The 23,573-nt window shown below is 47.1% G+C and overlaps 2 protein-coding genes across 2 annotated transcripts in view; both read left to right on the top strand.

The window, feature by feature from the left end:
- The window catches only part of NOS3 (nitric oxide synthase 3), a 235,114-nt gene that overhangs the window by 144,099 nt on the left and 67,442 nt on the right, over window positions 1-23,573 (top strand). Inside the window, 1 exon segment of the mRNA XM_030195595.1 lies at window positions 354-475. Within this exon segment, the coding sequence (XP_030051455.1) occupies window positions 354-475 (122 nt within the window).
- Window positions 13,493-17,866, top strand: LOC115465176 (nitric oxide synthase, endothelial-like). Its single transcript, XM_030195586.1, has 2 exons — window positions 13,493-13,637; window positions 17,703-17,866. Exons 1-2 carry the CDS (start codon window positions 13,518-13,520, stop codon window positions 17,811-17,813), a joined length of 231 nt encoding a protein of 76 aa, XP_030051446.1. The 5' UTR covers window positions 13,493-13,517; the 3' UTR covers window positions 17,814-17,866.

Raw genomic sequence — 23,573 nt, 5'->3', positions numbered from 1 at the left:
CAGCTAGTGGAAGGATAGATGGATGACAGGTAGGCGAGTAGACACACAGATGAATGGATAGATGACAACAGATGACTAGGTGGGCAGATGGATGGGTGATGATGGTTATATGAGTAATGAAAGTGTTATATTGATATTGAACAGTCTTTATTTAATTTTTTTCTCAAGTGAACTTGAAATCTTTTCCATAGAATTTGAGAAGCACAAGTGCTTCAAACTCATTTGGTGGCATGTTAAACAAGGGTGGATTTTACATAGGTACAGTAAGCAGATGGATTGATGGTCAGTATCATCATGCATGAGGAAAATGGTGGCATAAACACAGAATAAACCATTTTTCATTTCTTCTCCAGAGCCCCCTTGTTCCGGCTGCCTTCCGACCCCAGTGTTCCTTGTATCTTAGTGGGACCCGGAACTGGAATCGCCCCTTTCAGGGGCTTCTGGCAGCAGCGACTCCATGACATTGAAACAAAAGGTGTGTTACAAAGTTAATGCGATGAAGGAAAGAGGGGATTTGAATGGAGAGGGGACGAGATATGATCCTGATGGAGCAGCATGAGCAAAAAGCAGGAAGCTGAGCTCTTTGAATAGAGGTCTGTGGGGGCAAGGTGGCACTGAACTATCAGACCTCCACTGCCTCTCCTGCCCCCCCCCCCCCCCCCATCATTCATCCTATTCTCATTTGAAAAGCTTGAATCAAATTCCTTGTACTAAAAGTCCAAGGGAAGTCATCTGTGTCCTGATTAGCTAAAACTAGATCCCACCCATATGCTGGGGCAAATGCTCATGGGATGAGCCTAATATTGCCCTTGGAGGCCACACTTTGACAGTTGCTTTGGTTTTCTCACTTAAAGGGTTACTCCCCAGTGAGCAACTGAACCTTCTTGCTCCTTCCTACCACCCAATGCTCCCCGATACAGAAGAGTAAGAGGACAAAGGAGGTGAAACTCTTGCAAGGCTAGCTAAAGCCAGAAACAAGGGCGAGGGCAAGGCAGCAGGGGATGGGCAGTCAATTAACAATGAAAAATAACAAATTTGGGGGTCAATCTTAGCATGGTTTAAGAGAGCAGGAGAGATTCCTCCATACTTAAACCGGGCAGAACAGGCTTGGCTGATGATAGTCACCTCTTGACGTCCATGGGCAGAGTCAGGAAGGAGCCGGCGGTGCCTACATAGCTAGGCAGACAGCTAGGACCCCACAAAAGGCAGTCCTGTCTTTGCCCACTTAGCTCTGTGGGTGTTGGCACTGAATATTGGCCACAACGTCCGGGGTAGTGCCTGACCCCAGATGTTCAATGCCAGTATCCGGACATGGCCTGGCATAGAATCTCTGGGGTTAATCTACCCACAGCTGTCTGTAAAATCCCTGCCTGCTATAGGCTGAATATCTGATCCATTATATGTAACACCGAGAATATCAAAATATAAAATCTACAAACATTATTTAATAACCATACAAGCCATGTTTCGTAATGTCTTAATTAGGTATATAAAACAGAAGTTGCTGGGGTGCTATGGCACTACAGCATATAGCAAATGACCAGTGATGTGCTGGTAAATTTTTAACAATGAGCTTTTCTCCAGGTGTAGCCAGCCCTGCAATTTGGGAGGGAGGGGAGCAATGCATTCCTCCTCCCCCTCCTCCATGCAAGCGTGCTAGGCATACCTTTGTTGGCAGGGATGCCGAGCCCCCGCCAGCCAAATGGGCTGTCGTCGCTCCCCGTTGCTTGTTTCCAGCTCGGAGCAGCATGCCAGGACTTTTCACGCACACTCGTGCTCGAGAAGTCCCGGCATGCTGCTCAGAGCCGGAAACCGGAGACCTGAGAGACGTGAAAACAATCAACGAAACAACTATCTTTTGCAAATCCCTCAAGACATATTTCTTCAACAAAGCCTACAATGAAACCCCAGAACCTTACTAATCCACCTCTGAAAACCCATCGTCTACTATACCTAATAAATTCCTTCTTCTCTCTACTTCTTTCCTTAATTAATCTCTGCACAACAATAATTGTACTTGACATCCAGGATTAACTGTGTGTAACAAAACTATGTAAGCCACTTTGAGCCTGCAAATAGGTGGGATAATGTGGGATACAAATGCAATAAATAAATAAATACTAAATAAACAAGCAGCAGAGAGCGCAGCAAGATATTTATTTGGCTGGTGGGCTCGGCATCCCCACCAGCAAAGTAAAAGGGAGTTCAGGAGGGGGCCAAAGCCAATACTTTGGGAAGCAGTTGTTAAAGTAGCCACAGGGGGCCCTACTTTAACAATCGACTCCCCAAAATTCTTAAAAACTTTTTAAAAAACAGCTTTTGCGAGCCGGCTCCAGCACACCACTGCAAATGACCCTCTGGATGACATATATGTACAGCCTAAGCTCTTCACTCATGCACAAGACATTTGTGGTACTGCGATCATTAAATATGGTCATAACCTGTGGGTGGTACAGCCACACAGGAAAGTAGAGCCCTTAAACTGAAGAAAACACAGAGCCTGCAGGAGCAACTCAGTATTCCAGTCCGAGGTAACAGAGAGAAACAACCCCCTGCAGCTTCAGGGTATCAGGAAAGGCCAAACCCAGGCGCCAGAAGCAGCAGCAGCTCTGAGCAACATGGCACATAAGACTTGTCAGACCAAAGGAAGCCATTTGCTACAGTTGACTATCACAAGTCACACTGCTAAGCTTGCTAAAGCTTTTTTTTTTTTCTTGCAGCTTCACAAGTATTGTGGAGGAGTCAGGGGTGGCCTGATCATTAGGCCACCTGAGGCGGGGGCCTCAGGCGGTGCTCTTTAGAAGCGGGCAGTGGCAGTGATTTCCATATGCTGCCCTGCCGCCACCAGAACCCGTCTCTTCCCTTTACTGCGGCCGACTGAAGTAACTCGCTCAGGCAGCCGCAGTAAAGGGAAGAGGCAGGTGCCAGCAGCGGCAGGGCAGCGTATGGGAAGCACTGCCGGGTTTAGAAAGTCACCATGACCAGGTAAAGCGCCAGGGGGCAGCATCTTGGCTGGGGGGGTGGGGGGGAGCGGCACGCAGGCTCCACTTCAGGCAGCACTTTGGGCCGGCCCTGGGAGGGAGTAGCCTAACGGTTAGTGCAGTGGGCTAAGAACCTAGGAAACTGGGCTAACCTTTCATTTCCCCAGGTACAAAAGCTTAGATTGTGAGCCCACTAGGGACAGAGACAGTAATATGTGAATTGTGCCACAGAAAGGCAGTATATCAAATCCATGACCCTTTAATTTGATTTTTTTCCCCAATACTCTGAAGCTCCTTTTGTACACTCTGAAGATTCAGTAGGATTGGTGGGGAGGGAAGAGAGGGCATTACTTTCCTCCTCTCCTCAATGATATACAAACAGGTAGAAAAATGCTGGAACAGAATTTACACTACACCCAGAAAGATGGAGAGAGAAAGACACCACAACAAGACAGTTACAGAAAGATGAAGATACACCACACCAAAATAGATGATCCAGAAATACAAAGATACACCATATCCAGACAGATACAGACCCAGAGAAACAGACTGTCTTTTCAGTTGGCCCACACTCTGACTGTACTTTTCTCCAGATAAGCTAGCTGAATTTGCCTGGTTGGACCTCTCTCTCTCTCTCTCTTTTTTGTCTGTGTGTCTCTTAGGTTTGCATGCTCTCTCTGTGCTGAATTTGCCTGGTTGGACATCTCTCAGGTTCGCATGCTGTCTCTCTCTTTATCCGTGTGTCTCTCAGGTTCGCATGCTCTTTCTCTCTCTCTTTCTGTGCACAGGCTAGCTGACCATCTAGCACCTCGAATATTGTGTTCAATTCTGGTTGTCGCATCTCAAAAAGATATAGTGGAATTAGAAAAGGTGCAGAGAAAGGCGACGAAAATTATAAAGAGGATGGGACGACTTCCCTTTGAGCAAAGTGGTTAGGGCTCTTCAGCTTGGAGAAAAGGGGGCTGAGGGGAGATATGATAGAGGTATAAAATAATGAGTGGAGTTGAACGGATCGATGTGAAGCATCTGTTTACGCTTTCCAAAAATACTAGGATTAGGGGGCATGCGATGAAGCTACAATGTAGTAAATTTAAAACGAATTGGAGAAAATATTTCTTCACTCAACGTGTAATTAAACTCTGGAATTCGTTGCCAGAGAATGTGGTAAAGGCAGTTAGCTTAGCGGAGTTTAAAAAAGGATTGGATGGCTTTCTAAAGGAGAAGTCCATAGACCATTATTAAATGGACTAGGGGAAAATCCACTATTTCTGGGATAAGCAGTATAAAATGTTTTGTACTTTTTTGGGATCTTGCCAGGTATATGTGACCTGGATTGGCCACTGTTGGAAACAGGATGCTGGGCTTGATGGACATTTGGTCTTTCCCAGTATGGCAATACTTATGTACTTATGTATCTGTCTCTTTCCATTTTCCCCTCCACCCCCATCAGTCCCACACCAAGTTCTCACTTTCTCCTCCATTTCATTTTAATGTTGCATTCCTCGGCCACCCCACCACTGCCATCAGGCTCACCCCATCTTCTAGCATTTACTGGCTATTATGGGGTGGGTCCCTCATTGATCACCCCACTCCTGAAGGGTGGCCTGGCATTTGAGTACCAGCACCTTTTCTGCTAGAAAAAACACACTGATTAGAGGGAACAGTTCATGGGGGCCCTTCTTGACTGGGCCTTCCACAGCACAGAGACTGCTGGAAGAGGGATGTCCCACGATTCATCTCTGTTACAAAAAGACACAAATGTCTGCTGCTGTATGACCTGCAGTGTGAGGCCAAGGGACAGGATATGGAGTCATACTACTGTGTAATCCACAGTGCCAGGTCCTGGAACAGGAGACAGGGCCCCTACTGCTCTCTGACCTGCAGTGTCTTTTTTTTCTCACTTCAGGGCAAAAACCAGGCGACCTGATTCTGGTTTTGGATGCCGCTGCTCAGATCTAGACACATCTACAAAGAAGAGACTCTGGAGGCCAAGGCTCGAGGTGCCTTGACTCAGATTCTGACAGCCTTTTCCCGGGAGCCCGGTACTGTGAAGGTAGGAGACAGGAGGAGCTGTGCTTCCTTAGGTCATTTTTTCACAATTCAAGTTTGTTTACTATATCACAAATAGATATTCAAAAGGGTTTAACTGGGCCTGGTTAAATCCCGTTGAGAGACCTGGCACCTAACATTCAGCGGCATTTAACAGGTTATATCGCTGAATATCACTGCCATCTCCTAACCGAGGGGTGGGCTGGGAGCAGAGTATGGGTGAAGTGCCTACTTAGCTGGTTAGTGGCAATTTCCTCAGACCCTCCAGACCGGTCAAGACGCGTGGGTTATGCTCCTACCAGCAGAGGGAGACTGAGAAAACACTGAGCTTTGAACACTGACTAATAACCTGTGCAGTACATACAGTAGCCAGTATTTTCTCAGTCTCAGCAGAGGTAGAAGGACAGCCTGTGCAGTCTTCAATAGTCTGGTGAGGTAGCTTTGATTTTAGGGATTAAGGATTTTGGTTTTCTTTCAGGAGATTTTTATCCTTTAAGTACCCTGTACGTGGTTTGCCAAAAAAAAAAAAAAAGTGCTTCGGGGCCCTGGGTCCGTGGGGCCCAGTAGTTCCCCCTGGGGTGTCACACCTGCTTTGTCGGGTCCCTCCCCCTGTGCTGCTCTCCAGTACTGGGTTACTGGCAGCTTTGTGCCTCGGCTGCTGTCTGTGTACTGCAGCCTTGAGAGCCTTTCAATTTTCAGCTGCCAGATTGTTCCTGTCTCTTTAAGGGAGATATATTTATTTATTTAGTACGGAACGAACGGGAGTTCTTTTCCGTCCTAGCAGCGAGAGAGCAGTGTTTTGGAGCTTGTCTGACATTGGGGCCGGTACGGGGAAGCGCTGGCTTTACCTTTGTAGTTATGGCGGGCAAACTACTCCGTTGTCGCGCGTGCTCGCGCCGGGGCATCGAATCGCCGGGCGGTCAGTGTCGGTTGTGCGGTGAGCCCAAACGTTTGGAGGCAGTTCCCCCGGAGTTAACCGCGGAAGTCCCGGCGTATCGGCGGCCCCTTTAGCAGCGGCAACTCAAGGGTCCGGCAGCGGCGCTTTCAGTTTCGGCGGGAACGGCCGCCATTTTGAATTCAGCGCGATCTGCAGAGGCTTCTGTGGTTGAGCCAGTTGCTCCCGTGGGGACACACAAAGTGCCTAATGAGGGTCCAGGAGGGGTTAGCTTTCCTCCAGAGTTTGTATGGACTCTTTTCCAGGCTTGGAAATCGGGCCCCCCCCAGGGAGTGGAGGAGGGGTTAGTCCCATGCTGCCTAAAAGACCCCGGATAGAGTGGACAGAGGATGAGGAATGTCTGTCTCAGGTGGGCACGGAAGGCCCATTTAGTGATGGGGGAGAGTCTGAGGGGTTTGAGGGTCCGGTAGATCCGGTGGACTCCCTTCCTGGGGAAGATCCCTCAGTAGTTAGGATTTTTCATAGGGATGAGCTTTCGGAGCTCATTGATCAGGTCACAGCTACCCTTAAATTTAATCCTGAGGTGGCTTCAGGTGAATCTGGGCAGGATCCCTTGGTGAAAGGAATTCAGCGTAGAGCACGGACCTTCCCTATGAACAAGGATCTCAGGGAGATGATTAACCAGGAATGGGATTCGCCAGATTCGCCGTGTAAGGTTTCTAAGGCAATGGCGAGACTTTATCCCCTGCCGCAGGAGGATAGGGATTCCCTTACTTATAGATATTACAGCGGTTAAAGCGACAGGCTCCAGTAGATGCAGTGGTACAGCGGTTGTGAGAGCATTCTTAGAGTCGACTTGTCGGCGCTAGCTCTCCAGGCCTCGGTGTGTGGGGGCCTGGTGGCGCGGGCGTGTTTTCGCTGGGCCGAGAAGCTCCTGGATGATCCCGGGGAGTTTGGGACCTCGGGGTTACAGGATTTAGCCAAGTTGGAGATGGGTTCGTCTTTTTTGTCTGACGCACTGTATGATTTGTTGCGTGCGTCGGCTAAAAATATGGCTATGATAGTGGGAGCGCGTAGGGCTCTCTGGTTAAGAGGTTGGGTCGCGGATGCGGCCTCTAAGGCTAAGTTGTGTTCTCTTCCCTTCAAGGGTTCTAGGCTTTTTGGCGAAGAGTTGGATAAGTTAGTGAAAGGCCTTAGTGAGGCAAAGGTGCCTCGACTCCCGGATTTTCGTCCCAAGCTGGGAGTTAGGGGTAATTCCTCTCGAGGTAGACTTAGTGAGGCTCGACGGTATAGGCCTGGTAGGTTTAGTGGGCCTCTAGAGGTAGGTTCTTCCAGCGCACCCAGTCCTTTCGCGGGAGTCGTCGCGGAGGCCGGGGCTCGTTCGGGGGAGGTCAGCCTCGGGGCGGCTTGCCCAATGAAGGTGTGCGGACCCAGGTTCTGGTGCGTGTAGGAGCTCGGCTGAGTCAGTTTTACCAGAACTGGGTCCACATCACATCAGATCAGTGGGTTCTCGAAGTGGTTCGAGATGGTTATGCCCTGGAGTTCGAGACCTCTCCGCCCGAACGGTTTCTGGAGTCCCCTTGTCACTCGAGGCTCAAGAGAGCAGCAGTATGAGACACGTTGCGTCCTCTTCTCAGTCTGGGAGCAGTGGTTTCTGTTCCGCCCGCTCAGCAACGCTCGGGGTGTTACTCAATTTACTTTGTGGTGCCAAAGAAGGAGGATGCCTTTCGGCCTATTTTAGATCTAAAGAGAGTCAATGCAGCGCTCAAAGTTCCCTCTTTTCACATGGAGACGTTGTGGTCGGTCATTGTTGCAGTCCAGCAGGGAGAGTTTCTAACTTCTCTGGACTTGACGGAGGCGTATCTTCACATTCCCATTCGAGCGGCGCACCAGCGTTTTCTTCGCTTTGCAGTTTTGGGGAAGCAATTTCAGTTTTGTGCCCTGCCCTTCGGTCTGGCAACAGCTTCCCGCACCTTTTCCAAGGTCATGGTGGTGGTGGCGGCAGCTTTGCGCCGGCAGGGTATCTTAGTGCACCCGTATCTAGACGATTGGTTGATTCGGGCCAAGTCCCGGGCGGAGAGCGAGGGGCGACGTCGCGTGTGGTACAGTTTCTCCAGTCACTGGGCTGGGTGGTGAATTTCAGCAAGAGTCAGTTGATACCGTCGCAGGCCTGGAGTATCTGGGGGTTCTCTTCGATACGAGGTCGGGTCGAGTGTTTTTGCCTCCCCCGAGAATCTGCAAGTTGCAGGACCTGATTCGGCGGTTTCTTGCACTGCCGTCATCGACGGCCCGGGCTTACCTGCAAGTTCTGGGGATGATGGCGGCGACCATAGAGGTAGTTCCTTGGGCCCGGGCGCACATGCGTCAGCTTCAGTCCTCTCTCCTCAGTCGGTGGGCTCCCCTGTCGCAGGAGTTGGAGGTACGGCTGCCGATGTCGCCGGTTGTCCGCCGCAGCCTCCGTTGGTGGCTCAGAACTTGCAATCTGGAGAAGGGAATGCCGTTGGAGTCCCCTCAGTGGGTGGTCCTTGTCACAGACGCAAGCCTGCTAGGATGGGGAGCGCATTGTCTCGGTCAGGTAGCGCAGGGGCGGTGGTCCCAGGCGGAAGCAAGGTGGTCCATCAACCGGTTGGAGACTCGGGCCATTCGGTTGGCTCTTCAGAGTTTTCAGTCAATGCTTCTCCACAAGGCAGTCAGAGTGCTCTGCGACAACGCCACAGCCGTGGCCTATGTCAATCGGCAAGGGGGCACAAAGAGTCAGGCGGTCGCGGAGGAGACGGCACTGTTATGCCACTGGGCGGAAGGTCATCTTCAGGCGCTCTCGGCGGCTCATGTGGCCGGGGAGGACAATGTGGATGCAGATTTTTTGAGCCGGCATACTCTGGATCCCGGAGAGTGGTCTCTGCATCAGGCGGTGTTCGTCCGGATTGTGTCGGTCTGGGGTATGCCGGTTATGGATCTGATGGCCACGGCGCGCAATGCCCAAGTCCCAAGGTTTTTCAGTCGTTGGAGAGATCCGCGTGCGGAGGGTCTCGACGCTCTGCTGTTACCCTGGCCGCAGGGATTGCTGTATGTGTTTCCTCCGTGGCCGTTGGTAGGTCGAGTAATTCAGCGCATCGAGCGGCACTCAGGCCGGGTAATTTTGATTGCTCCAAACTGGCCGCGTCGACCGTGGTACGGAGATCTGGTGCGGTTGGCGATCGCGAAGCCCCTTCAGTTGTCGGAAACGGTACTCTTGTGTCAAGGCCCGATAGTTATGCCAGACCCGGCTCGGTTCTCGCTTATGGCTTGGCTCTTGAGAGGCACAGGTTGAGGAAGAAAGGGTTTTCTGCCAGAGTCATTGATACAATGTTGAAGTCCCGCAGAACCTCCACCTCTTTGGCGTATGTTCGCGTTTGGAGATTGTTTGAGCACTGGTGTGCAGAGCGGACGGTGATGCCTTTTCGTTCCTCGGTGGCAGAGGTGTTGGAATTTTTGCAGGATGGTTTGGACAGGGGTCTGGCCTTGGCTACCTTGAAGGTTCAGGTGGCAGCGTTGTTTTCGGGGGAAGGTTCAGGGGAAGTCCATTGCTTCTATTCCGGAGGTTGTTCGTTTTTTGAAGGGTGTGAAGTTGTTGCGGCCGCCTCGTTGGCGGTTGGTTCCCCCGTGGGATCTGAATCTCGTTTTAGATGCCTTAGTCAGACCTCCATTTGAACCTTTGGTTGCGGCTTCCTGCAAAGATCTTTCCTTGAAGGCGGTTTTTCTGGTAGCTATTACCTCAGCTCGGAGAGTCTCGGAATTGCAGGCCTTGTCGTGTAGAGAGCCCTTTCTGTCTTTTTCCAAGGAAAAGGTGTCTTTGAGGCCGGTGCCTTCCTTTTTGCCAAAGGTGGTGTCAGAGTTTCATGTTAATCAGGTCATTTCGTTGTCTGTTTTAGGTAACTTGGCGGGAGATTCGGAACAGCGTCGGCTGGCGAAGTTAGATGTTCGTCGCATCTTGCGGTGTTATCTGTCTAGAACTCAGGAATTCAGAGTGTCGGATCGTTTGTTCGTGCTTCATGGTGGCCCTAAAAAGGGCGCAGCGGCATCCAAGGCGACTATAGCAAGATGGTTGAAGGAGGCGATTGCGTCGGCCTATTTGGTGAAGGGCCGTGAGGTTCCTAAGGGGTTTTCTGCTCATTCTACCAGAGCAGTTGCGGCCTCTTGGGCGGAGAATAGTATGATTCCTCCTTCAGATATTTGTCGGGCGGCGGTTTGGTCTTCGTTGCATTCGTTTGTGAAGCATTATAGGATTGATGTGCATGCGAAGGAAGAGGCGAGTTTTGGAGCAGCAGTGTTGACCTCTGGCCTTCGTAGATCCCGCCCATAAGGTATTTACTGCTTTGGTACGTCCCACACGTCTTGACCGGTCTGGAGGGTCGCTGAGGAAGGTGAAATTAGATCTTACCTGCTAATTTCTTTCCTCTAGACCCTCCAGACCGGTCAAGGACCCGCCCAGGTATACTGTAGGCCAGGAGGTAGTTTTTCGGTGAGCATCTCTTGGCAGCTGATGATTGTCATAATTTCAGACTCTTGTTACCAGTTTTTGGTTGGTGGGTCTGGTGCAGGTGTGGCGTTGCAGACAGTCCACCTGTGGAAGCACGAATTGACAGTCTCTACAATGCAAATAAAAGAAACAGTGATTGTTCTTGCAGTTGGCGGAAGCCATGTACAGGGTTGCTGGTTAAAGTTCAAGTTGTGTTTTTTGTTACTCTGCTTTGTGAGTGTTATACTGGCTACTGTATGTACTGCACAGGTTATATAGTCAGTGTTCAAAGCTCAGTGTTTTCTCAGTCTCCCTCTGCTGGTAGGAGTACATAACCCACGCGTCTTGACCGGTCTGGAGGGTCTAGAGGAAAGAAAATTAGCAGGTAAGATCTAATTTCACCTTTCAGTCCGTTAATTGGCTAGGTAACTGAATAAAATCAAGACTGCAAAAAGACTGCCCTAACTTATGTGGTGAAATTAACCGGGCACCAATCTGAATATGGTCCAGTGCCTGATTAACTTTCAGGTGACAGCGGATACCCAGATACATAATGCCAGGAGCCTACTGCCGTGGGCTGAATATCGGGTGGAAAATATCTAATCAGAGAACACGTTAAAAGAAAATTATAATGAAGAGAAAAGGGGAGGAGAAACCACATGAGGAGGCCTAAGGTACACGTAAAATAAACATGGCGAATTGAGTTACTTTAATACACAAAAAGCAGAGCAGTCGTGCAAAAAGAGAGACATGGATAGGGTGAAACTGCTGCTCAAGTGCAGGAATCCAAGGCAGGGTCATAAGCCATGCTCACTATTTGCTGATGGGAAGGCCTTAGTGGAAGAAAGAAGAGCTTTAAAATTACACTCTGAACTTTCATTCCAGAATTTAAAGAGGTTAATTTCATGCTGAGAGTCCGACAGGGCCCTATCCCTTGGCTGACATGAAAGCTGTGGGAGCAGACAGCAGTCCGGCTCTGACACACCTGGGAACCAAGCTTTTCATTCCCTTTTCTATGGCTTGCAGGTGTGAAATGCTCTTTCTGCTCTTGGATCAGGGTAGAGATCTTTGTAAGCCCCTGTGGCAGAGACCACTCCTGAGGCACAAGATGTAACATTACCAATGATCTCACAAACATCTCCTGTAGCACCTGGACATGGGTTCACCCTGAATCCCCTGGGCACGGTTCTCATGACACTGAGAGAGGACCTGAAGCCTGATGAACCCCATATTGAAAAACTTGTAAAGTGAATAAGATTACTGGATAGTTTATCTGGATCTTCAGCATAATCCAGTGGTGTTCCTTGGTTGGCTGCCACCCGGGGTGGATCGCTGCTATGCACCCCCCACCCCCAGATACAGTGAGCCCCCCCCCCCCCCCCCGGGTGCAGTGTTTCTCCCCTCCCCGGCGCATCGCCTCCAAACATTGCTCTTACCTTCTGGGGTGCTGGTAGCAGCTGCATGGCTGTCGGCTTCGCCGGTTCCTTGCTCCCTCTGCCCGGAACAGGAAGTAACATCAGAGGGAGCAGGGAACCGGCGGAGCCAACAAGCACACGACTGCTCCCTGCACTCCCCCTGCAGCGTGCACCCGGGACAGACCACCCCCACTGCCCCGCCCTTGGTATGCTGCTGGCATAATCTATCCAGTTAAGTGTGCCATGGTATATCCAGATCAAGGTATCCAAAAGAAATGAGGAATGCTAGAGTCAATAGTCTGTAGGGGTCGGCAATTTTAGGTCAAAGGAATAGCCTAGTGGTTAGTACAGTGGACTGTAGACTAAAGGGCCCTTTTATAAAGGCGCGGTAGGCTCTACGCACGTGCTGCACCCTCCAAAACGCCCCTTGATGGTAATTTCGGATTTGGCGCATGCCCATAATGCCCGGATAAATTATTTATTTTCTATCATGTGCGGCATTAATCGGCAGTTGGTAAGTGCTGACCAGTCACCGCTAGGTCAGGTCTCAGGCTGAAAATGGATGTGCGCTGGTTTCAATTTTAGCGCACATCCATTTCTGGCCCCTTAAAAAAAGATCCTTTTTCCTAGACATGGTAAAAAATGGTCCAGCACATGCCCAAAAGACAAGCTCGCACTACCGCAGGCCACCTTTTACCGCGGCTTCGTAAAGGACCCCTAAGGAACACAGTTTCAAATCCCACTGTTACTCTATTTGAGTGGAGGAGTAGCCTAATGGTTAGTGCAGCAGACCTTGATCCTTGTGACCTGGGTTCAATTCCCAATTCAGTTCCTTGTGACCTTTGGCAAGTTACTTAACCCTCCATTGCCCCACATACAAAAACTTAGATTGTGAGCCCTGTGTACATCTATAGAAATTAGTAGTCAGTAGGTGGGCTGAATTCAGCCTGGATGTTCAGTAACAGGCTGTGTCTAGGTACTGGCATTTAATACCTGGGTCAGTGCAGCTACCTGGAAATTACCCAGGCACTGGTTGATATTCAGACCAGTGCCAGGGAGCTTGGTGCCGTGGGTAAAGTTAGAACAGTCTGCTTTACTTACCCAGTTAGTGGACTGAACATCACTGCTGCAGCAGTCTGAGGAGATAATCAGCAGCGCTGCCTAATTAAGTGCCACTGAAAATCCCTTCCCAGGCGGTTCATCCTGGTTTAACCAGGAGCCTCTCCTGCCCGGTTAACCCCTTTTGAATATTGGGCTTGCTGTTTGTGTGAACCAACTTGTCTGTACAGATTTAAACTATAAAATGATCAATATGACGCTATCCAGATAAATGTTAGGCTGCCCTCACCACACCCCCAGCCCTGCTTCTTTTATGTACAGTTTTCATGCAGAGTTACCCAGTCAAAGGGAGATATTTTTAAATGGTCAGGTTTATAGGGTGAAAGCTGATTGTAGTTGAATATCAACCTGAAGGGAATTAGCGCTCCCTTAGCCCTATTCGGTTCTGTGCTACCCACAGTTCCTTGTAACGTGATTCTCTCTCATACACACACCAAACTCCCATGGCAGCCCTGTCCCAGCTCTCTCTCTCTTTTCATCTGCAGACCTACGTGCAGGATATCTTGAAGACCACCCTGGCATCTCAGGTGTATAAGCTGCTATGCCAGAGCGAGGGACACATGTACACCTGTGGTGATGTCACCATGGCGACAGACGTGCTGCAGACGGTCCAGCTCATCCTGATGGCAGAGGGAGACATGAGCGTCACGGAGGCTGGAGATTACATTGGACAGCTTCGGGTGAGTCAGCAACAGCCTCCCTTATGCTTAGTGCTTCTGCTTCCCCGTGGTTTTTTCCTGTCTCTTCCACAATGCCTTCTCTCTCGCTCTCTCTCTCTTTCTATGTTATCCTCTGTGGTCTCTCCCTGACACCTCAATAGCCCCTCTCTCTGCATTTGTTCGTCTCTAGCCCCTGCAGTCTTGCCCTGATATTATTATTATTATTATTATTAACATTTGTATAGCGCTACCAGACGCACGCAACATAGAGAGACATATCTACAGTCTATCTCTGTGTCTCTGTTTGTTTGTTTTTTTACTCTTTGGGACTCTGTTCTTCTCCTCTCTGCCTCTGCTCTTCTCCAAGCCCTGCAGTCAGGATTCTCTGTTCTAAGTCCTGGGTCTTGCAACCCTAGCAGCAGGTGCAGTGTTCTGCATGTCTGAGTTCACAGTGCCCTCTGGTGGACATTCTAGTGGAGTGGAGGAGTAGCCTAGTGCTTAGAGATGCAGGCTTAGAACTAGGGAGGTGCATTTGTTTGAAACAACATGAGAAATGTCAGTGACATTTTCCATATTGTTTTGTGCCATTTGAATTTGTGTACGCTAGAGGAAAGGAGGAATAGGGTTGATATGATACAGACCTTTAAATAGCTGAGAGGTATTAATATACAAACAAATCTTTTTCAAAGCCAGGAAAGTGGTAAACTAGAGGACATGAGGTTGCAGGGTCTGTGCTGGGACCGCTGCTTTTTAACATATTTATAAATGACCTAGAGATGGGAGTAACTAGTGAGGTAATTAAATTTGCTGATGACACAAAGTTATTCAAAGTAGTTAAATCGCGGGACGATTGTGAAAAATTACAAGAGGACCTTACGAGACTGGGAGTCTAAATGGCAGATGACTTTTAATTTTTTTTTATTAACTTTTATTTTACATTCAGTCATTACAACTAAAATGTCAGAAAAAGCAAATATCATAAAGTAAATTCACAATTTGAGGAAATAAATCACATTCTTTTAGACCACAATATAAAGTCGAGGCAAGATACAAGGAAAATTTTTTTAAAGGAATATATATAACAAATAATGTCCTAAGAGCGGTAGCACGCAATTCTCACAGCCGGATATCAGCGATAAGCCTATTGAACATTCAGGTTTGAGTTCTACTATTCTCTCTAGAACTAATGAAAAGTTTCATTTTGAGGGGATCAAGAAACATGTAAGTTACTGAATCAAGAGATACAATGCAGCGACATGGAAATTTTAACACAAATAAAGCACCTAAAGCCACTACTCTAGGCCTAAGCCTCATAAATTCTCGTCTCCGCAATTGAGTCTCTTTATTTAAATCCGGATAAATACGAACTTGTTCCCCAAGAAATTTTTCATTTAAATGTTTAAAATACAGTTTGAAAACATTATTTCTATCAAGTTCCATCGCAAATGAAACCAAAAGGGTTGTTCTCTCTGTCACAGTGTCTAATGAATTCTCCAAAAAGTCAGTCAGGTTTCCAAGCGGATTCTGAGCAGCTTGTTGGGTTGATCTCTTAATCCCAGTTAGATATTGAAGTTTATTAATAGAAGGAAAAGCTTCAGTTGGAATTTTTAATATTTCCAGAAAGTATTTACGAACCATATCTATAGGTAAAGTCAGGGGTGCTTTAGGAAAGTTTGTAAAACGTAAGTTATTTTTCCTCCCCTGGTTATCAAAAAATTCAAGTTTTCTTCTCATATTTCTCTCTTTGGAGATTTCACCCGCAAACGACTGTAGATTAGAAAGTTCCACCTTTAAGCTTCCAATTTGATTCTCTTGACCCTGTATTTTTTCCATTATATTTGTTGTGATTGTTTCAAATCAGTAATTTCTATAGAAAAGGAATTAGTTACCTTTAGTGAGTAGGGAATTCATCCCCTGAATCGCGTCCCATAGGGAATCCAGGGTCACCACAGCTGGTCTTAACATCTCCGCTCGCTCTACGGATGTAGACCCCGAAAGCGTGGGGGTCGAGGTAGCAATAACCCTCCAGGTCGATTTTCCTGCTATCGGGGTAGAGATAGTTGAGGTACCTCCTTGGGACAAGTTGTTTCTCTCCTCTTCGGGAACAACCGTACCTGCCTCAGCAATAATACTACTTCCGGGTCGCGGAGGCGCTGTATTTTCTGGCGGGCTCAGTGAGACGCCATCGCTGTGACCCACCGAAACCTCAGCGGGTCGATCCGAAGAGAGTAATTGCACAGCCTGCGGGAGGAGACCGACTTGCTCCAAGGTGAGTTGCCGAGGAGTGGGAATCTTTCCAGGTATCGAGGAGGACACATCCCTGGGTTTCCCCTTCCTTTTCCCCATTATCCGGGGTAGGGTTACCTCACCAGCAACAAATCGCCTCAGGAAGTCAGGAACTCACTCGAATGCGTCTGCTCCTAATCCGCCATCTTGCCAAGTATCAGATGACTTTTAATTTGAGCAAGTGCAAAGTGATGTATGTGGGAAAGAGGAACCCGAATTATAGCTACGTCATGCAAGGTTCCACGTTAGGAGTCACAGACCAAGAAAGGGATCTAGGTGTCGTCGTCGATGATACGTTGAAACCTTCTGCTCAGTGTGCTGCTGCAGCTAAGAATGCAAATAGAATGTTAGGTATTATTAGGAAAAGAATGGAAAACAAAAATGAGGACGTTATAATTCCTTTGTATCGTTCCATGACCGCACCTCGAATATTATGTTCAATTCTGGTCGCTGCATCTCAAAAAGATATAGTGGAATTAGAAAAGGTGCAGAGAAAGACGACGAAAATGATAAAGGGGATGGGACGACTTCCCTATGAGGAAAGGCTAAAGCGGGGGGCTCTTCAGCTTGGAGGAAAGATGACTGAGGGGGAGATATGATAGAGGTCTATAAAATAATGAGTGGAGTGGAACGGGTAGACGTGAAGCATCTGTTTACGTTTTCCAAAAATACTAGGGGGCATGCGATGAAGCTACAAAGTAGTAAATTTAAAACAAATTGGAGAAATGTTTTCTTCACTCAACGTGTAATTGAAGTCTGGAATTTGTTGCCAGAAAATGTGGTAAAAGCAGTTAGCTTAGCAGAGTTTAAAAAAGGTTTGGGTGGCTTCCTAAAGGAAAGGTCCATAGACCATTATTAAATTGGACTTGGGGAAAATCCACTGTTTCTGGGATAGGCAGCATAGAATGTTTTGTACTTTTTTGGGATCTTGCCAGGTATGTGTGACCTGGATTGGCCACTGTTGGAAACAGGATGCTGGGCTTGATGGACCTTTGGTTTGTCCTAGTATGGCAATACTTATGTACTTATGGTAATAGGAGAAACATCAGGAAATACTTTTTTGGGTGAGGGTGGCTGATGCCTGAAATATCTTCTCAGTGGAGATAGTGAGACAAAAACAGTGACAGAATTTAAAAATGCATGAGATAAACATAGAGGATCCCTAAATAGGATGGAATAAAGCAATAAAGAGGCATATTTTCAAAGCACTTTGGGAGGCTAAGTTCCATAGGTTTCTATGGAACTTTGGGAGGCTAAGTGCTTTGAAAATGAGCTTGATAGTGTCCTTCACACTTCAAGCAGGATTTAGAGGGGTGTAACCTGTACTGAGTGGCAGGCACAACTCTTAACTACCTTATTGGGCAGACTTGCTGAACCATCCAGGTCTTTATCTGCCGTCACTATGTTACTTTGAAATGACAGGAAAACCTGAAATTTCGGAGTTTTTCTGTGTCATTAATAGTGCACACTTGAAAGCTTTCTACCCATCAACTTTGGATACTGACTGTTTCTCCTTCATCTTTTTCTATTTAAAAAATGTCTCTATCTTGTGCCTACCATATATTTGAATATTTGTAAGGCCGCACAGAAACACAGTGGCAGTGATTGGATCTCACTGCCCAGAATTCTCTTTGCTCCGTAGTAAGAAGGGTGGGCTTTTGTGCTGGTGGTATTTAAAATAAAACAGAAATCCTGCACTACAAATCAGAAGCCTGGATATTTGTTGGCTTGAACCTCATTAAAATACCAAAACCTCCTTTCTTGTTATCTGAGAGATTTTAAACTCCTTTTTCTCTTCAGGATCAGAACCGATACCATGAGGATATCTTTGGCATCACGCTCCGAACACAAGAGGTGACTTCTAGGATCCGTTCCCAGTCCTTCTCCTTACAGGAGAAGCGAGAGATCTAAGGAAGATCTTCACCTCAGCATCCTCGCTGTCCCTCCTACATAAGCAAAATGGCTGCTTTTCTCCTTTCACACTCTTCATTTTCCCTTCTTTCCCCCTCACCCTTCCTTTCTGCTTCTAGAACGTCCCCTAATCTTTTTTCCTCTGGTTCCCTGTCCATCTCTCTCCTTCCATTTTCTGCAACATCCTTTCTTGCCCCCTTTTCCCCTGAATCTTTCTGACTCATTTTCCCCTTCCTGGGAAAGCTGGAGAAGTGTGACGGTGGTGGACTATTAAATCTTAATCCCACTTGTGTGCCTGCTGTGGGAGAGATTGGAGGTGGATTCTCTGTTGAGTGCCTGGGCTTTCCGTCTACAGTTCTTCAGCTGCCAGCTGAGGTGTAGGAGACTGAGCAAGCTTTGGAAGAAATGCTGACTGAAAAGGCCCTTGTGTTATAAAGTTAGGAGTTCCACCTGCTGAAGGCCATGATTAAACCCTGGATACTTAGTCCCAACTGCTGAGGTCCTGTTCACTATGAAGCCTGCTTACTGAGAACACCCCTCATGTTTTTGAACTGTGTACTGCTGTTCAGTTACAGAAACTCTCTTAAGACAACACAAGAGGGAGAGAAAACGATTCTGTTATAAGCTGTTTTAATCATGAAGAGAGATGGCTATTTCCATTTTTGTTTTGTAAAATATATTTTTATCATTCTTTTGTGTGCTGTGAAGTTCTTTCTCCATCCCTCCTAAACATCTCATACTGTGTGTTGTCATTGGAGTTGATTTTCCCTCTGCCTTATGGGTTTCAGATACAAAAGGCTAATGCCTCACAGTATGACACCAGCGCATTGGTTGAGGCTGGTGTAATGCCCCTCCCTGGCCCTATACACAGCTGTAAAGAGACAGATCTGAGTTTGGGAGGCCACAGTCATTTTAGATGTTCCCTCCTGTATCTTGCCAGAGTGCCTTTACAATAAATAACATACAATTTATTTTAGCTATATCTGTCCATCTCCTGGAACAAGTAACTAAAGTCACCAGAAATGAAAAAATTACCGGTAGTTTTGTTTTTTTTATATCTTTGAGTCAGAACAGAAGCTACAGTGTACAACAGGGCCGCCAAGAGACGGGCCAGGCCCGGGACAAGGCTGCCCCCGGGGCCCCCCACCCGAGGTCGCTGGGCCCTCTCTCCACCCCCGGGCCCTCTGCACTGACCTTAAGCGCCTCACCTTCGAAAGCGCAGCAAGCAGCGGCAGACCACTCCTTCCTTCCGTGTCCCGCCCTCGCGGAAGTTACGTCAGGCAAGGGCGGGACATGGAAGGAAGGAGTGGTCTGCTGCTGCTTGCTGCGCTTTTGAAGGTAAGGCGCTTAAGTTCAATGCCAGGGAGCGACAGGGCGGGCTGAACTGCGGCGGCGGTGCTGCCCCCCCCCCCCCGGTGGCCCAGGGAATTTTGTCCCCCCTGTCCCCCCCTCTCGGCGGCCCTGGTGTACAACTACCAACAGATTGCACAAAACATGACATGCCCTGTGTAGTGCACTGCATCAACAAAAAAAACCCTGGGCTAACTGCCAGACAACCATGCTAGAGCTATAAATCCCAGCTTAAGAAACACTATCTGAACTCAGCATCTTGGAGTTAGTGAGATGTGGAGATCAGGGGTGGGGAAGGGGGGAGGAAGGCGATAAATATAAGAAAGGTTTTATGAATTCTGTTAGAGCAAACAATTTATAATACCACACTCCAAACCCCATCCTTGTATGTGAAAAACATTTTTTTAAGTTACAGAAGTTCAAACATGTAATTTTTACAGACTGCTTATGGCCCCATGACATGAAAAATCAGCCCTTCTCAACATTTTGGATCTGTTACTTTAGTCACCTTTTCCCAGAGATGGTCGCATATGTCATTCAGGGTAAAAGAGGCAAAGTACATATTGAGGGAAATGTTTAGAGGTTTAGAAAGGTTAGCTTGTGGGCTGGCCTACAGAAGTCCTCAAATCCTGGCCTTGGTAGAGGCAGCATTCATAAACCATGAGGAGGGAGCAAGTCTCAAGTCATTGAAATGACACCTAATGTCTGACTAGTCAGAAGGATAAAGAGGTGAAATGGAAGGAGACAGAAAACAGCAAATGACTTAGGACAGCAGGAGATTCACAGAATAAGTTGAGATTAGAAGTGGAAGAGGCAAACAAGAATGAAGAGAAAAACAGGCTGTGAATTACCTTATACATCAGGGTGCCAAGTTTGATCAACTTATTGGGAAGGGGAGGAAAACTGAGGCTGTGAATTACCTTATACATCAGGGTGCCAAGTTCGATCAATGTATTGAGAAGGGGAGATGGGCACAGTATGGGATACACCTGAAGATTCCAGATACATAGTTCTGGAGAGGGCAGTTGGCTGGAATTCAGAAACTGATTTGCAGAGTTTAAAAAGAGTAGCATGAACAATGGTATGAAGATGTGGCATGAGTCTGAAGAAAAGAGATTTTGAAGTTTGAGAATGCTGAGGAGGAGCTAATGACAACAGAGTGGTGGCAGAGCCTTTGCTGTCCTTCTTCCTGTCGAGGTGTTCTGATCACTGTAACTCTGACTGAAATGAGTTAGCCATTGTTGGCCAACATTAGGAGGCAATAAATTGATGGCATCAGACTCTTATCTTTTTGTTTCCCATCAGTTCCACAAACTCCCCTGCCTGATTGAATCAGTTGCCGATGTCCAAGCAGGTGACCACTCTTGTCCAATCCATTGAGTACTCTTAAGTAGAAAGATGTGGCCAGGTCTCTCTGGAAACCACCATACTCTCCAAAGACTCGGTCAATGATGCTCTATGTGATGGCAGAAGAGATTAGTGCACTAGGTTGAATAGTGTCCTCAAAAAACGATCAATGGGTCCATGGAAGCTGGTACAGGTGTTAAGGGAAAACCTGTAACTTGCATTTCCTCCACTGCTAATCGAGATGGCAATAGAAGAAAGGCAGGGCCTGAATCTGGAGCAGCAGATTAGCAGCCTGAGATATGGCCACGTCGAATCTAAACATTTCCCTTGCTGATCAGTTCAGTTTAATTTCCTAAATTCATAAAGTGGCCAAATTGAAACAAAGTAACAAAATCCCCCTCAGTAAACTAGTAAATAAACTCAATATACCTGAAAAATGATTTTTGTGTGCTCATAACAGCAATAAAGGTGGCAAGCCATCAGGTATAAACTGCCACCATCGACTGTGTTTTTTTAATCATCGCACCTTTTCATTAAAAAAAAAAGTGTCCCAATTCTTCAAAAAACAAATATAGTCAACCAGTGACAATTCACACATGTCCACAGAACCAAAGAAATCTTTACTTTTCGAGAAAGTGATGTCACTCGGCTTGATGGCAGCTGATTTTTTCCTCTAGCCCGCTCTTCAGCTAATCCCTTCTCCTCTGCACATTTTCTAGCATTTCTTTCTTTGCAAGTTACGGGTATTAGTGACAGAAAACGGCAATAATGAGTAAAGCTGTTCCTAACTCTGGGAAAGCAGTGAAGACTCTCGACACCCGCTAAGCAGACAAGCCGCCATGTGACCTCGATCCCGCCACCCAAATCGGACTCCGACTCTGCCCTTTCAGGGGAAGACTCGCTATGAGGTGCTGGGGATTCGATTCAATGGCCTAAAAAACGCTGTTGAGTTACTTTGCTGAAATAGAAGACAAAAGCAAGGCTTCTAGAGTGGACTTCATGGAGCGAATTGATCAGTTGAGTGCCGACATGTGCGATTTGGGAGGTCAGGTGGCACAATTGGAAGCGAGAGTGGATGAGCACTCTAAGTGCTTCGCAGACCCGGATATCTAAGCTGTTCGAGCACCATGAGGATGTATTTTATAAATTGGATGATCTGGAAAATAGAGGCCGCAGCTTTTTAATAACAAGGCTGAGGTGGATACCTTGCAGTTTGAACGAGTGCGCAGAGCGTTGGGCAGACCAAGAGAATCTGCTCCTAGAGATATTGTGGTGTGCTTTTTAAGCTATACAGACAAGGAATTGATTCTAACCAAAGCTCAACAGCACACTCAGCTAATGTACAATTGAGTGGTTTCATGCGGTGGATCATAAATTATGGGTTTATCTTGAACAATATTTGCTAGGTCCTCCTCGGTTGAGACATTTAATTTGGCTTCCAGTGAAGCATAGGGGACTGGTTGGACAGTTACCTCCCACAGTGTTGACCACTTTCCACTATTGGGATTTTTTACTACTACATACTTTTGCAACATACTTCAATTATTGCAAACCCATTGTTTCTACCAGGTATGGGGGTTAGTCCATTTATTCCATGGGCTCAGGTGGGTTTGGCCATCTGGGGGCAGTTGTATGATGAGGAGTAATTTGTTTGAGACTATTTGGAGGATTATCGGCTTCACCCTAGTAACCGTTATGTTTATGCTCAGTTGAAGCATTTTTGCAGATTCGGCATATAGGACGTGTATTTTGAGAGAGGACTCTTACTTAGATTTGTGTGGACTCCTGGAGTACTTAGGGGCTTATCACGTGCCTTTATGGGTTTCTGGCCAGGCGTATTAAAATATATACTCTCCATAGGGTGAATTGGGAAAAAAGAACTGGGTGTTATAATATCTGCAGATGATTGGTTGGTTATGGAGAGAGCGCTCTTAAAATCCTCTCTGGCTGTTTCCTTAAAGAACGCAATTAAGATATTTTACCGTTGGTACCTTACTCCAGCGAGATTACATCATGTTTCCTAATGAATTTTTTGCTGGCGGGGATGTTTCATGCAGGGGACTATGGGGTCACATCTGGTGGTCATGTCCCAAAGCTCAGGCTTACTGGAGGGCAGTCCAGTGTCATCTCCAGGTATGGTTGGGTAGACTGGTACAGTGGCATCCAGCTATTTTGGTTGGGTAGGAAACCAATTGGTCTTACTCTCCTGCAGTCATTGCTAGTTTGCCAAGCTCTGATGCAGCTCACCTTAATTTGGCAAAGCATTGGAAAGCGCATACCGTTCCTTCTTTGGTACACTGGATTTCTAAATTGTGGTACATTTGTGAGATGGAACGCCTGACAGCTGTGAAACGGAAAACTTTGTCCAAGTGGGAATTGCTGTGGAAACCCTTTTTGAATGCTTGTTCTGCTTGAGGGAGGGGCAGTTTCTTAACTCGTTTTTCATTTTAATTTTGAGGGGTTTTTTTTTGGGGGGGGGGGCTTTGTGGAATAGTGGGTAGGAACAGTTACAAGCCGATATGTATACTGGGAAGGTTAAGGGGGGGGGGTTCTTTATTGGGGGGAGGAAACTTATTTGGTTAAAACAAGGAGGCTGGCTACAGTTTTCATTACTTATATTGAGCTGTACAGGTTTATGCATGTTACTTTTCTATATTGTATGTTTAAATGACTTAGTTGTAACCTGGTTTTTCAAGAAACAGCTTCTACATACAAAAAAAAAAAAAAAGACATCTTTTTTATCTGAAAACATGATTTAAACCCTATGGAGAGATCCATTTTGCATTGAAATCGTCACAACTTTTGAAGTCTCACAGATAACTCTTTTGAATTTAATTCTTCTGCTTGTTCTAGAACAGGGTTGTCCAACCTGTCCTCAATCCAGTCAGATTTTCCCCAATGAATATGCATGAGATCTATTTGCATGCAGGGAAATCCTGAAAACCCAGCCTGGCAAGGGCCAAGGTTGGACACTCCTGTTCTAGGGTTTGTATATTACTCAGTGTGCATGGAAGGTAACCAGCGGTGCCTCCTCCCTTCCTCACAGCTCACTGCATTTGAGGT

This window comes from Microcaecilia unicolor, chromosome 1 (assembly GCF_901765095.1).
Source record: "Microcaecilia unicolor chromosome 1, aMicUni1.1, whole genome shotgun sequence".
NCBI classification, from domain to species: Eukaryota; Metazoa; Chordata; class Amphibia; order Gymnophiona; family Siphonopidae; genus Microcaecilia; species Microcaecilia unicolor.
Note: the sequence above shows the minus strand (reverse complement) of the source record. Positions and strands in the feature narration are given on the sequence as shown.

Coding starts and splice junctions, on each gene's coding strand:
- LOC115465176 (XM_030195586.1), top strand. CDS start 13,518: ATGTACACCTGTGGTGATGTCACCATGGCGACAGACGTGCTGCAGACG. Junction 13,638..17,702: donor ATTACATTGGACAGCTTCGG/GTGAGTCAGCAA, acceptor TTTTCTCTTCAG/GATCAGAACCGATACCATGA.